The 15,643-nt window shown below is 37.7% G+C and overlaps 2 protein-coding genes across 3 annotated transcripts; one reads left to right on the top strand and one right to left on the bottom strand.

Moving 5' to 3' along the window:
- Positions 1–1,241: 1,241 nt before the first annotated feature.
- scg2b (secretogranin II b) lies at positions 1,242–4,651 on the top strand. Its single transcript, XM_079452980.1, has 2 exons — positions 1,242–1,321; positions 2,170–4,651. The coding sequence occupies exon 2, from the start codon at positions 2,175–2,177 to the stop codon at positions 3,906–3,908; it is 1,734 nt and encodes a 577-aa protein (XP_079309106.1). The 5' UTR covers positions 1,242–1,321; positions 2,170–2,174; the 3' UTR covers positions 3,909–4,651.
- On the bottom strand, positions 4,606–15,391 carry ap1s3b (adaptor related protein complex 1 subunit sigma 3b). Of its 2 annotated transcripts, XM_079452981.1 has the most exons (6): positions 15,234–15,389; positions 12,752–12,930; positions 9,179–9,287; positions 8,449–8,586; positions 7,441–7,524; positions 6,922–7,345 (listed from the first exon to the last, which is right to left on the bottom strand). In XM_079452981.1, exons 1-5 carry the CDS (start codon positions 15,234–15,236, stop codon positions 7,471–7,473), a joined length of 483 nt encoding a protein of 160 aa, XP_079309107.1. In that variant the 5' UTR covers positions 15,237–15,389; the 3' UTR covers positions 6,922–7,345; positions 7,441–7,470. The 2 variants fall into 2 exon arrangements, with proteins under 2 accessions (XP_079309108.1, XP_079309107.1); XM_079452982.1 differs by lacking the exons at positions 6,922–7,345; positions 7,441–7,524 and adding an exon at positions 4,606–5,357 and having other exon boundaries at positions 15,234–15,391.
- Positions 15,392–15,643: the final 252 nt, after the last annotated feature.

The raw sequence follows: 15,643 nt of genomic DNA, 5'->3' as shown, positions 1-15,643 counted from the left end.
CTAACGTCAAGAGGGCTCGTCTCCCCCTCTCCCCAGAGTGCAGTCAACCGCTTGGATAGGATCAGCGTGTGCTAAAAACAGTACAGAGATGGGATGCGGGGAACTTTACAAGACATGTGTGGCCAAATGTTTGCATTTGTTGGGGAATTTACAATCTGGCCCTTCAGCCAATGTGGGAGAGAACAACATAAAGGCTTTCTTCAATAATTGATGGCCAAAACATCCAAATAAACATCATATTTTTATATCACACCACTATCTACACATTGTGAAGCAGTCTGCCCAAATTCTTCCCCACAATACCTTCCTTACAAGGTAATTTTGCAATACAGAGGCTAACAGGATTCTAAAAATACTTCAAACAAGGTGCCTGAAATAAATCTAGGAAAAACTCCCTCTGCAGAGATTTCTCTGTTTTCCTGGAAAAGTGATTGGGCATCTAATCCTGCTTCTGACAGTCCACAGCGCAGGGTCTAATGAATGCTCGGCTCAGTTGGAGAGAGCTACCACCAGCATCTGAACATCCATCACAGGCCTTCTTCCATCTCCATATGAGCCCTGCGGTGTGCGTTTGTGTGACTCATCGCCTGCCGATTTAACTCTGTGGTGCCCAGGTAATACTAAAAGACAATGAACGTTACGACTACTTCAACTGCGACCATTTTTATGTTTGTTTTAATTGGTGCAATCATGAAACGGGAATAAAAATACCCAGACTTTTATGTTCACAACTTGCGTTACATAGATGAATACATTTCAAAGCATATATTTATGTATTAGTATGTCTCTTTTCTGGATTCAGACCCATGACCTTTACGCTGCTAATGCAATTCTCTACCCTTTAAGTGACAGAAACACTATTCATTTATTATGATTTATTATGAAGACATTCCTGTAGCTTAAACCATAAAAAAAATTATTTCTGTATAATAGTGATATTTTAGCAACAACAATCTATGCAAAAGTCAGTTATATAGCATATTCTGTCTATTGTCTAAGTTTTACATTTCAGATTTACATTTACGCATATAGAGGACATTTACGCATGTAGAGGATATGTTATTATTTAAGAATAAAACGAGGACAAAACCCAATTGGTTGCTATAAAAGTCTTGTGTTTCTCATCGCAGATGAACGGCATGAATGGTTATCGAATGCATGCGCAGGCTCGTTGTTGCGTGCGCGCCGGTGACGCACGGGTCAGGTGGCGCCTCATATAGCGCGGGGAGCTGTCCGGTGCTGAAACACAACCCAAGCGCTTTCACATGCACGTCGGACATGCTGGCCAAGCTTTTTCACATCCTCTGAGATCTGCACACAGGTACGGTGGCTCGATTTTATACACTTATTTACAAACACCTATTGCATTTGCTTTATGCGGGTTATAAAGACGTAGAGCTATTATTGTATGCTTTGCTTGGTTAGATACCATTACTCATCTTTGCCTTATCTATTCGACTTATCCTCGCCAACTGTGTTTGTAAAATATATTTCACCTGGGCTTTGACTACGATCTTTTTAATCTTAATTGCCTAGGAAAATCTCTTCTTGGAGATCTGTAGCTACAAGTGAAAGGTTACCTTGACAACAGGCGGTGACTCATCCGGTGCTGTTGTCGTTTAAAAACATGTTGTGTTCCGACTCTTTTCATTGCTGCTCTGACGCTCGCTGCATTTCTTCTGCACGATCCTGAAAACATTTAGGGTCAAAAACAAATCTGAAAGCTGCACACATAGGGTGTTTAAACTTAGTTGAATTTTTATTTTAAATGGTCAGTAGAAATTTTGCAGAGCTTGATAAAATGTTTGAATTAAAATCTCTATAACGTTGCTACATTTCAGGCATTATCTTAAACACTCAAATGCTAATGTTTAATGTATTTGTATCTATTTCTTTTAAAATAATTTACCTTATTTCTACAGTTTTTCTGACTGTATTTTCTGGAAAGTTGCAAATTGTGAGAGGCCACTGAAATGTATTTGAATTTAACTTCAATTTCAAGTGAATTTTAACCGTAAATGCTGCATTGAATGCATTCTGCCTTGAAAAGCATTTGTTTTAGCCAAAAAATCTATATTTAATGCACATTATTAATTAATGCACAAGTAAATTGAAGTAAATCGAATACAATAAAAGAGTGAACTAATTTTCATATGTATTTATCTCTAGGTGGTATGATGTCATCACTACCAAAACTGTCCGCCAAAGGGGTGGTGGTGCTGCTCGCCTCCCTCCTCCAAACTCTCACCGTACAAGGCGCCTCTGTGCGTCACCACCGCCTGCGAGGCGGTGACCAGGGTGGCTTCCTGGCTCCTAGCTCTGATATGATCAAAGCTCTGGAGTACATCGAAAGTTTAAAGCAAAGAGCTGACGGACCAGAGAATCCCACTGGAGACTACGACGAGGTGGACAAATTCCGCTTTCTGGTGCAGCTCGCCTCCCTACAGGACGAGAATGCACCCAATCGCGAGGACGCCCAGCGCTGGCCTGACAACAAGGTGCCCCAATGGGTTCAATCTTTGCTCAGGATGCTGGAAGAGGCTGGAGAGAGCACAGGCACCCAGCCTGCAACTGGTAACGAACGACGCCCTCACAAAAGCAGGCGCCCGATGACGGAGGCGGAGAGCACCGACTACGGGGGCTTTGTGAAGCCGCATAAGAAGTATCCATTGATGTTTGAGGATGAGGAGAACACCAGAGACAACAAACGAGCGACGGAGGATCTGGACGAGCAGTACACTCCTCAGAGCCTCGCCAACATGAGATCGATCTTCGAGGAGCTTGGTAAACTGTCAGCCGCACAGAACCAGAAGAGAGAGAACCAGGATGAGGACGATGGCGAGGTCGACGATGACAGGGTCAGAAATCTGGCTTACGAGGATGTGGCCGGAGGAGAGGAATGGGTGCCACTAGAGGAGCAGATGGAAACGGAAGAAATAGTTAAAGGAAGCCGTGAGGAATATGAAAGAGCGCTGGCAGATACTGGCGAGCAGAGCGATCCAATTGAAAGACGAGCCGGCGAGGACAAGGGGAATCCAGATGACGACACCAAACTTGTTGATTTCTACCTACTGAAGGTCTTGGAGATGACAGACCAGGCTCAAAAACGAGATCTGATGGAGGCGAGGAGGAGGCTTCAATCACGACCCTCTCTAATAGACCCTAGGGCGATCAAACAGCTCCTATCTGCTATTTCGATGAAGCTGCAAGTGCCTCCTGAAGATCTGGTTGGAATGCTGTTCATGGAGGAAACCAGAAAACAGCAGCGCCTTCCCGAGCCTCAGCTGGCTAGGAATCCTAGCCAGCCTCGCTACAAAAGTCGGGTGATCAAATACTACAACGGCCGAAAGCCAGAAATGACAGTGAGCAACATCCCTCCTGATGTGAAGACGGAGGATGTCCTTAAAATCCTCGGGTTGGGAAACCTGGCCAACAAAAACGCTAAGTTGTCTCTACTGAAGCAAAGGCCGTACAAAACAGCCATGGCAAAATACTTCAATCCAAGTGGAAGGCGAGGAAGCTTGTTCGACTTAAACAAACCTCTAAGCAAAAGAAAACAAGATTTCGATGACGATGATGATGTAGACGAAGATGAAGAGTCGACCTTCCTCGCAGCCAGACTCCTCGAGTACCCAGACACAGGGGATCGCAAAAGAGCCATCGACTCCGCCGCCAACGGACAGCTGCCTTACGAGTTATACGAGGAGGCCATGAAAGATTTCTTTGATCAGGTTGACGCCGGGAAGAGCACGCTCGCCAAAAGAGACACCCAAGGGAAGGAGGAGGTGGAGACGCCCCAAAAGCCGCCCGCTGAAGATTCAGCTCTGGAGCATGGAGAGCAAACACCGCCGGCATCTTTAACAGAAGAGGGTAAAGAGCATTATGGGAAAATGGCCGCAGGAATGTGAGAAGCGACTGCATGTTCATTTTTCCACGCCCATTTTCTGATACGTCCAGCCCTTTTGATATGGTTGCCATGTGAACAACTTGTAAACTGTCCAATTACTGCCTGTAAGAATATCCTACTAGCCCATCTTGCTGCAGGAGGGACCTGTCAGATTATGGGTGGGGGAAAAATAGCAACTACCCGTGGGACATGCCTATATCTCCTCAAAAGTAAACCAATGTTTAAAGTGCTTTAGTTTTCATGGAATTCTATATGATGTAAATATCTATATCGTATATCAGTGTGTGGGAGTTTAAGTGCATTTTATCTGTTGTTTATGAATCGGTGGTCCTCGATTTGTTTTTTGGCTCCTTTTGTTGGTATCACGAGAATGTTTCCGTATAGTCGTAGGACTCCTGCTGCAATCATACGCGCTATTTCATGATGAAACCAATAAAGGTGGATGTAATCCTCATTTCTACATCATTTTGTACCTGTTCTGAAGTGTGAAAAGAGAAACATGAATAAAGCATTACCGTATTATTTTTCCTCTCGCTGTATTGTGTTGCCTTATTAAACGGAGCTTTGCATATTCCATTGAGGGTGCAGAAAGTCTGTGACAACTAATAAACAATAGCTTACTTGTCTTACATATAGAAAGTACTATACCTAAAAAATGGTAGTTCTTGTCACTATTATATTGTGTAAAATGTATTTTAAAGAAAGAAAAATACACTGATTGACATATGAATAAAACACTTTGATATCAAAGAAAAGCCAAGGGTGTCCGATTCCAAATACACCAGAATGTAATGTACATTCATAATGATAAATGTCAAAGCATTAATTTCTGTGTGAGAGAGCAGCAGTTGCATTTCAATACAGTGACAAACACATGAGAGAGACAAAATTATATCAAAAGACATTTTTAATAAGACAACATCAACAAAAGGAGCTCAATAAAGCAGCGTTACATTTCCATTAGACAATTTTTTCTTCATCTCCTGAGACATGCAACATGTTAAATAACATGAAAAGGCACTTCAGATAAAACAAGCTTACAATTATTGCAAATATATGATCATTATATATTTTCATTTTGGTATAAAAGTAAAAATGTGTCTGTTTAGATTTATAGTTGTGTCAGCGCAGGCCAAGTTAAACTATTGAAATTGTGCATTGCCATTATTAAATTGAATTTAGACTACAAGCTAAAAAAACTTCTGTATTATACTTTTTAATTCAAAAATTCTGCTCAAACTCTGATTCATTTTTTTTATTAAAACTGAGCGAAACTGAGAAAGATGTTTCAGCTCTGAATAAACATGGATGCAGCCCTCATGTATAAAGTTTAAACAGGAACATCATACGCTGAGAAAACCTACAGTGTGTAGGCAGAATGTTTCCTTGTCGTCTTGCATTCCATCTGCTGTCATCAGAAGGCCGGTTTGTTCATGTATTCTTCCATTGTCTGACAGGGAAAAACACATAAACAATTACTTTTTTTAGGTACTTCTGTACCTAAGGTTTCAGCTTTAAAGATTTTTTTTCTTAGAAATATATTTTAATAAATAACCTTTGCTTATTTTAATAAACTGTGAGCAAAGCAAAATAATTAAAACTACAGTGCTAGTTGCTAGTTATTTGTTTAGTTTAATTGTAGATTATTGTATTATTTTATACTTTTGTAAATTTTAGTTGATATTTTAGCAATTTATGTGCTTTGGTTGTGTTATATATTTTGAATTGTATTAATAAATGTATTCAATTTATATCAAGCTATTTCATTTAAATAAAAATTATAATTTTAATTCAACAATTTTTATTCGTGTATTTTAAAAATTTAGTGTCTCGACTTTATTTCAGCTTTTTGCGGAGGCAACATTTGCAATTACTTATAACAACCCTGTGTCAAAATCACCATGACACGGATGTTGCGATTTACTTCTTTTCTGTATCATGACATGTATCCAAGTGAAACGCCTTCTGAAATTAGAAAAAACTGTAGGGCGGGGATTTATTTTGCGTTTCCCTTTTTGATTGGTTTGCTGTAAGTTTGGCCTGGAGGGGAGGGCTAAAAATGCCTGGCCATTGGACAGTCAGAACAGTACTACCTCTTTTTTGTTGCTGACTCATGTGGTGAAGAGTTGTTGTTGAGACGGGGAGAGAAGCTTAACATTTTTGGTTCAAGATTACAAATACAAATGAATTTTGAAAAAATAATGGTGTGCACGGATAAATCATTTATAATAATCACTGCAACACTGTAAAACACTTAGAATGGTCCTGTTTGTTTGCATGGTGTTTTGTAGTTTATTGTAGCATTACATTTTTATTTATTACTTATTTTACTTAAAGTAATGTTTTTCATTTCAACAATCTTTATATGTGCATTTCAGTTAAGTTTGGGTTTATTTTTGGTTAAAATTTGAGTGGCCCGAATTTTATTTCAGCTTTTTTTCAAGGCAACATTTTGAATAATTTTTGTTTCTGTTAACAATACCAACCCTGGTATAACTGTTCTCCCCTTTATTTGAGGCATTCTAGAAAACCGGCATTTAACACAGCTAATAAAAGACCTTCGAAAAACCCCAAACCTATTTATTTCTCTCTAGCTGTGTCTGAATTCTCACCCTATCTCCTATAAAGTGCACTATATCAGGTGTCCGCCATTTTGTAGTGTTGTCCGAATTCTGAGTAACAACTCATTCCCGACGTTCGTTCACTAGTTTTTACCCACATGGCATTCAGAATTTTAATGTACCTCTCGTTCACCCATTATTTCCCATGATACAGTGCGAATCAACAGTCTGTTTAGAATAAGCTGGTGGAGAGTGACCGTTAATGCCATAGATATCAGGTTAACGCCACGAATGCACATTTATACTTTTACCACGTTTATACTTTGTTCTTGTTGACAGTTATTTTCTACTTTTTGAGATTAAATTGATGTATAGGTGGTAGTGGTTCTTTATTTTAAGTATTTTAATTAAACATAATAAATGTAATAAAATAAACGTGGCAAACTGTTTTTTAATTCTCTTTATTAAAAACTAATACAAACACGTGACAAATAAAGTAAAAATTAACTTTTTCAACCATTTTATTAAACAATCCATAAAGCCACACAGGTGCATTATAAGCGTTAAGATGAATGTCCACGTCAGGACTGTCAGACCCAGGATATATTACGTCAGTGTCCGAAATCGTTCACTTGTTTTTATTCACTTCTTCCCTATATAGTGGACTATTTTGCATTCACTATATAGGCAATAGTGAATGAGTGAACAAGTGAGCGAATTCAGACGCAGCTTCTGTCTCTTTCTCATCTTTAAATCAATAATGTTTTATGAAGGTGATGGCCAGAATGGAGCTCTATAACCGAGAATCATTAAAACAGCTGTAGGTTCATATCCAGGCAGGATGCTCAGAAATGAGTATTGATCGAAGCCTTGAGTTCTGAAGTCACACAAATGAATGAATGTTTTAAAACAAGATATTCAAGGAAAAAGCTCATCTTTTAAGCATGGGCATGTACTGTACATGTTTTGTACCGTTGAACAAAATGAATTCCATCCTTTGATTCAATGAAATGACTTGAACACAGTGTTTCCTCCTTCTTCGAAGGCCATTGACATCTGATGTGATGAGATAAGATCAGATCAAATCAGCCTCACTAATGCTGCTTGAAAATTAGTTGCGACTTCTTAGCCAAATCCTTATTAACCATAGAAGTTCATAGATTGCATATATATGATATACGGTACACACATATGCGTCAATCTATTTACACATCTATTCACGTATGTCTCTCTCAAAACTTCAGAGTTCTTTAGCTATGCCAAGGTCATGATTTCGAATCCCAGTGAATGCATGTTCTCATAAATAATTTATAGCCTGTATGCACTGCGAGTCACTTTGTGTAACGCGTTAGCCTAATACATTACTATAAATGTAAATATGAGCTCCAAATTATGGAGTAAATTATTTTTTATTTGAAAACAGTACAATTTGAGAACAGAGAACCTGAGCTACCTAGGTTGCATTTTAGGTATGAGTCATCAATAATTATATATGTGACCCTGGACAACAAAACCAGTCTTATGGGTAAATTTACATCAACTGAAAGCTGAATAGTTAAGATTTTTATTAAAATAATGGGTTGTTAAGATGGGACAATATCTGGTGGAGATAAAAGAGTGCAAAACTCTGGAAGTAAAGGGTGCAAAAAATCTAAATATTGAGAAAATCGCCTTTGAAGTTGTTAATCCGAGGCACTGTAGCAGACCATACACTCACAAAAATAAAGTTTTTATATATTTTGGGTTGAAAATGTACAAAATATCTTTATGGAACATGATCTTTACTTAATATCCTAATGATTTTTGGCATAAAAGAAAAATCTATAATTTTGACCCACACAATGCATTTTTGGCTTTTCCTAAAAATGTTCCCGTGCTACTTAAGACTGGTTTTGTGATCCAGGGTCACATAGAGATTTGGACAGAAATCTGGAAGGAGTTATTTGAAAACATCCTGATAACAGCAGCAGCAAGTCTCACCTCCTGCAGCATATCTGATGCTTCTATAGACTTTATAACAGACTGTTTGGACGTCTCCTGGATCTCTCCACCCATCAGAAACTCATCGAGAATGAAATACGCCTTCTCAAAGTTAAAAATTATGTCAAGCTCACACACCTGTATTGCAGGCGAGACAAAACAAAAATGTAGCAGGCAGAAAGTGAAGAGTGAAGAAAATAATTTAGCTTTCAAATGTTAAGGGTTGCTTGAATGAAATCGCTCTCGTAATCTTAAATTGAATGCCTAAATGTTATACAATTGAATTACACAAAAACATATGAATTCTTCTATTACAAATTGAAATGCCGGAAGTTGAAAAAAACAAGCAATAAAATCCCAGTAGAGATGGGAACTCCTTCAATACGTTTAAGGGGAAACTCCTCCTAAGAATGAGAATTCGGTCATGAATTACTCACCCTCTTCCAAATATATTTCTTTGTGTTCAACAGAAAAAATAAATGTATACAGATTTGGGACAATGGAGGATGATTAATTCATAGCAGATTTTTCATCTTTGGGTGGACGTTTAGCATCTTAGGTTGAAACCGAGGAAATGGATGATAGAACTGGCACATTTCTGCATATTGTAGGCAATGTGTGACAACACTGAAGACTAAATTAACAATTTTGATTATTTGTGGTAATGTGTTGAATGTAAATAAATGAACCTGCACTTTTAAGCATTAGGGTATATATGTAAAATACTTACATTGCCAAAGTATTTGTCAAGTAGCTCCACGTAGCGGTGCAGAATCTCTAAAGCCAGAAGTTCATTGTCCTCGTTATCCAAACCACAGCAGAAATACAAACTGGCATATCTACAGAAACAAACACAACACCAGCATAAGATATGCTAACAAAGGATTGAGATGAACTTTTGTTATTGACCAAATACTTATTTTCCACCATAATTTTGCAAATAAATTCTTTAAAAATCAGACAATGTGATTTTGTGGATTTTTTTCTCATTCTGTCTCTCATAGTTGAAGTGTACCTATGATGAAAATTACAGGCCCCTACCTTTTTAAGTGGGAGAACTTGCACAATTGGTGGCTGACTAAATACTTTTTTGCAGTTTTGCTATTTCAGTTTTGACTGAAAAGATTACTTTAGAATTGCTTCGTATTTGGCATGTGTACATTTTTCTGTAGTCTGTAAATAGTAGACAACATCCTTACAAATGTCATCTACACCTGATATTATGTAACTGCTGGCATAGTGAAACTTCGTATGTGTCACGATGGAAAACAACAGGGGTGAGGAGAGCGACAGGTTAGGAGAGCAGTGAACCAGAACTGTGAGATAACACTCTCAGGAACACAAGTGTGTAGATTCAGAAATATGAAAAGGTGTCAGGGCAATAAAGAAAAGTCTGCTGCAGCGTACAAATCTCCGCTGAGTTGACACAGAAAAAATAACCAGTCTTTGAAAATGGTATAGTGTAAAGCCACAATATGGAATAATTTTGTCATGAAATATCCAAAATTCACTTGCACAGTGTGATAAATTTCATGCAGTTGTGTACTTACATTATCCCAAATGTTCCCAAAAATGTGCATGCATGACTGTTTTAAACATGTAAAACTGTGTAGCATTACGCTACCAAATCAATTGACAAAGTTCAATATCATTCGCGGGCTAATGTAGCATTACATTCCACATTTCTTGCAAGCTAATTCATTCATTACCATGTCCGTGAACATGATGGGCGATCTCCATATGCCTCTGGATGGTGAAAACGACATGTCCCGTAATTCCACTCTCCTATATTACGTCATTTAGCTTCGCCTTTTGTTGTCGTTTCGAAAGTGCACCATCTAGCGGTCCAAATTTACATATTGTGGCTTTAAAACAACTATTCAATAAAACATATCTATTTACCTAATAGTTCAAAGAACGGTTCAAAGAATTCAGCAGAAAAATGCAAAGCACCCTCTTCTTATCAAAAGTTATACAGATTGCACAAGATGGTGATTTTGCATTTATTTATGATTGTGAATCGTAAAAAACTTACAATTATTTTAACAAGAAAAAAAGAAAGAATAATGCCCCATCTCTAAACCTAGTCGTACCATAAAGTAAAATTGAGATTGTCATAAGCTTCCACCTCATAAAAGAGCTCAAATTTGTCATGAGATTGTGTTGTCAAATATGGTATTTAAAAAATGTCTTGAAAAGGTCTTCAGATAAGTGTACTGACTTCTGGGTTCTTAAAGGGACAGTAAAATTTAATGAAAATTCAAATGAGAAAAAGTATTTATTTACCCTCAGGTTGTTCCAAACCTGTATTAATTAGTTTGTTCTGCTATACACAATATTTGGAAACATCTATTTAGAATATAAAAAGGCATACATTTATTGACATTAAATACAATATACTGTATATTTAATGAAAACATTTTCTATTTCATTATTCTGTGTTCATTATTTTCAACCCTTTTCATAATTTTGCAACCTTGCAAAGCAATTATTCACATTTTATCTCAAACAGCAAGCAAATAAATAAAAAAGTTATAGGAAATTATAACAGAAAAGGAAAACAGATGTTACAAATGACCTGAAATACATAATATTATCAAATATTATAGGTGACGTAATCATCAAAACCTGTAAGATCTTAAAACATAAAAACACCTGACCGTCACAAAAAGGAAGATATTTGGAAGAATGCGCGTAACCAAACAGATCTCATCCCCCAATGACTCCCATGGTATTTATTTACCCTATTGTGGCTGTAAATGGAGATGAGATCTGTTTGATTACTCACACTCTTCCGAATATATTCCTTTGTGTTCAGCAGAACAAAGACATTTATACTGGTTTGAAACAACAGGCGAGTAAATGACAGAATTTTCATTTTTGGGTGAACTATACATTTAATGTCTGAGAAGTTCCACATATATTTGATATGTATATGCCTGTTCAGATCCTGCTCTGGGGTAAAAAGGGGGTCATTGTTTATAAAGCCAACACAAGTTTACACTGGAAAACAAGGACAACTCAGAGACAGCTGTGACATCAACTAATGACATCAGTAATGACGGGAAACCCAACTGAACTGGTTAGAAACTACAGCACTGGGCTTTTAAAGAATGAATTCATTTAGATCACATCTTTTGAAGATTAATGAAAAATTCTGGGTCTTACAGGCTGAGCTTAAAATAAATTCAATATTATCTACATAGCGCTTTTCACAATGTGCATTTTTCCAAAGCAACTTTTCAGGAAAAAATAAGAAACTAGTCTGCACTACTGTTGTTAAAATAAGCACATGTTTGCTGCTCTTCACGCGGCGTGTCCTTGGCGGCAGAGAAGTAGAGCGCGGAGCAGAAAGGGTTAACATGACTAGATAAAGATATAAGAGGAAACAACGACAAATTACATAAATGTTCCTGAGAGCGAGTGTGAAGTGATTCTCCGTTGTGTAGACGTGTGGTTAGGTCATGTTAGGCTCAATTTAAACAACCAAAATAGTCAAACGTTTTTAATGGTTTATTAGACTGTGTCTCGCGGACCACATGGAACAAAATGCAAAGGTCCGGATCCAGACTACAGTCCGCCCATTGAGGATGCCTGGTCTGTAGTTTCCTAGTTCATTAGGGTCCAAGTTTGTTTTCTTGATAAGAGGCTTAATGACGGCCATCTTAAAGGGTCCTGGGACATGGCCTAGATTCATTGACGAGTTGATAATGTTATAAATGGGCTCAATTGCAACAGGTGGTAACTCTTTTAATAATTTAGTTGCTATGTGGTCTAATAAGAATGTTGTAGGTTTAAATGTTGCAATAAGTTTTATTAAATCTTCCTGTTTTATAGGTGAAAAACTCTGTAGCCTTTCTTTTGGGGCGATGGTTGGTACTAATTTATAGGACAGACTTGGAGGTTGAGTTTTTACTATTTTGTTTCGTATGTTTCTGATTTTCTCTGTAAAAAAATGAATTCATTGCTACCAAGGTGCGGTGGAATAACCAGGTCAGGTGATGTCTGTTTATTTGTTAATTTTGCGACTGTACTAAATGAAAACCTTGAGGATTTTTGTTGGTTTCTATGAGGTTACGGAGGTGCTCAGCCTTTGCTGCTTTAAGTGCCTTTTTATAACAATTTGCACTCTCTTTCCAGGCAATTTTATAGGCCTCTAATTGGGTTGGTTTCCGTTTGCGCTCCAGTTTACATGAAATAAACACCGTCAAACACACTTTTTTACAAAAACAATGAAAAGCCCATTAGAAGTCTCATTTCAATGATGGAACGTGACGTTATCCATCAGGTTTTTAACGCTCACCTCTTATAGACAACCTTTAGGTCCTTCCAGTGCAGGAAGTTACATGTGCGCGGTTTCCGTGCCAACACCAAAGCGGTCATGTCCTTTATTGTCTTCTTTCTCTCTCTCTCCGGGAGGGGCAGGAACCATTTCTGCAGCCGTAACTTCCCCTGGCGACTGAACAGCAACAGGAAATGCATCTGTCAGATAGAAACAGAGGACAATTCATGAGAGCCCATTTTCATACTTTTATGTTTTTGGGTGGGTGTGGTTTGACTCATAATGAACCAGGCTGGTAAACAGAAGGTCATGGGTCAATTGTGATTTATTTTGCCATGGTGGGAGCAATAAGCATGATGGCACCCATGGACAATTCCACTCAAAAAAATCCAAAGCATAACAGAAAAAGTGTCATCTTTATTAACACGTTTTATTAAATATCCTCATTAGTGTTGCTTTTAATGGCTTTTATAGGACTGTATCATATTAATGTTCTTCAAAGTTTAACTTTTGTGCTTTAGAATTTAACTTTTCTTGTCAAAGTGAGTTCAAATGCCCTGAATCCAGATATTTTTTAAATTATCTCCTTTTGTATTTTAAAAGTCATACGGGTCTGAAACAATATGGGAATGAGTAAATGCAGTTGGCGCACATGTTCAAGACACAAAAAGCTATGGTACAGTAAAAATGCAGAAACACTGCCTCATAATTTCCAGTTGCCTCTCTATGTGTCCATAATAAAAGAACAAGAACCACATCTAAATTGTGAAATACAGACAAAAGCAGAGACAAAGACCGAGAACCACACTGACATGAACTAAATCAATACGACTATGAGACTCAATCTCGGAGACAAAGAGCCCCTGCTAATCCTCAGGATGAATCTGGATGTGAAAGATTTTCCAGAGCTCAATGCATGAAAACTCATCCTCATTTTTGTACCTCTCCCCATTTTGCATGCAGAGAAAACCGGCAGCTCTTGAAAGAGCCTTGTTCTAATGCAGACTCACATCATAGGTGGCGAGAGAAAACTGGAAAGGACCTTTCTGTTGTTGAAAGTCACACAAACCTGCCACAAGAAGCCTCTATCGTGGAGTTATCAGGCCACATCACATTAACACGGAAACCTGAGTCACACCTCTCAGAAAAGATGAAAACACAAACTGGAGAGGTGTTGCATAATAAACAATTCATCACCAAAATGAGTAATGACGTTCGATAGAGAAATATAATAATCGCTTTTTGGCGATCAAACAGAAGTACAGGTAAACATTTGCACAGCGTACTACAATCTGATATTTGACTTCGTAACCTTGTTTTGCTTATAGTCAATGTTTTCTTGTACAGCTGCTTTGTAACAATGAAAATTGTAATCTATAAATAAAGCTGACTTGACTACTCCCATACTTCTGTATAACTATTAGTAGTATGTAGAATGTGAATAGTATTTACATTTTTGTATTCTCTATTCAATGTTATCTATGCTCTATATATTCTTACAGAAACAACCTCCACGTCTTTAAATGAAACAACATAAATATTTCTGGAATATCCTTAAAATATCAGATAGTGCTTTAGAAGAAGTCGCAGGTGCTGTATGACACTATGATGAGAATTTGCAAAATCATAAGCTATTTCAAGCTACAATCATACAGACAATTATTTCTAAAGCTAAATATGTTTTGCAATAAATATTAACATGTATTTCACAATTTCCATAATTGTTCTTATACATCTACGATTTATTCTACTACAATGGGTTTTCTGTAAAACTTGTTCGCAACAATGCAAAGTGTGTTAATATTTGACAAGTAACTATAATCATGCATTTGATTTGTCATGTGAAGTAATGATTTATCAAAACCCGAATATTTTAATACACTCGTATAAAAGAGATTTGAAAAGATACATTTTGTTAATGAACATATAATTGATACAATTTAAACTACAATTCTGAAACGTATTTTTGTATTGTTAAGTATTGATTGTGTCTTTCGGTATTTCACACTCCTGCAAACATTAACCAGAGAAGTTTACAGAGGGACGGGCTTCACACCGTAGCCCACTTCTGTATATCCACCGGTCTCCCAAACTCCAGACCTCCTGAACCTGGACAAAGACCTTCAGCTGTCCGATCACAAGAATTGCCTTACATGTGGCCACAATGAATCGTCCGACACTCCAAAGTCAAAACAACCGGTTTATCCAGGTAGGCTAGATAAAATGACGTCACGGAAACGAAACCTTAAAATTCCAGCTGCCTTTAATCTGGATCCCGATACTTTACTTACACAGTCGGAAAAATACTAGTTTACGTGAAACACAGCACCTCTGTTCCCTCAGCTAACGAGAAACAACAGATCAAGGACGACAGTTTATAAAATCCGCAGGTGCGCGCATGCGCTTCGACAGGTGCGCGCACACCTGTTTGTGTTAAATAAACGCTGTCATGCTACAAATACGCGATCTGACTCTGTGACTGATCAATTTACTCTCAACTTACCATTCTGAAACGGAGACGTGTAAACAGAGGGTTGAAATCCACAGAATTCCTACTTACTTCCCGGCTGGTCAGTGAGGCCAGCCGGATCCACCACTCACTGCCTTTCCCGAACTGCGGGGGGAGAGAGATGCGCACATTGAATGCGCAGATGCCTCGCGCGCCCCGTGCCGCCTCTATGATTGGTCCAAGAGCTACACCTGCCCCGAGGAAGGGCGTACCTAAAGACGCCTCGCTTTTTGCTCTTTTCCTTGTAATAAAAATAATTCGTCAACACTGCTTACATGAACATCTATGGTGTTAATTAATGAATACAACATATTTAATAAATACATAAAGCCATAAAATTTATTTTACAATATTAATAGTTCATAAATAGTTCATAAAAAGGTAATATTAAAAAAGGTTTACTT

This window comes from Barbatula barbatula (assembly GCF_947034865.1).
Source record: "Barbatula barbatula genome assembly, chromosome: 3".
NCBI lineage: Eukaryota > Metazoa > Chordata > Actinopteri > Cypriniformes > Nemacheilidae > Barbatula > Barbatula barbatula.
Note: the sequence above shows the minus strand (reverse complement) of the source record. Positions and strands in the feature narration are given on the sequence as shown.

Coding starts and splice junctions, on each gene's coding strand:
- scg2b (XM_079452980.1), top strand. CDS start 2,175: ATGATGTCATCACTACCAAAACTGTCCGCCAAAGGGGTGGTGGTGCTG.
- ap1s3b (XM_079452981.1), bottom strand. Junction 9,288..12,751: donor CTAAAGGTTGTCTATAAGAG/GTGAGCGTTAAA, acceptor TTGTTTCTGTAG/ATATGCCAGTTTGTATTTCT. Junction 7,525..8,448: donor CATCAGATATGCTGCAGGAG/GTGAGACTTGCT, acceptor TCATCACATCAG/ATGTCAATGGCCTTCGAAGA.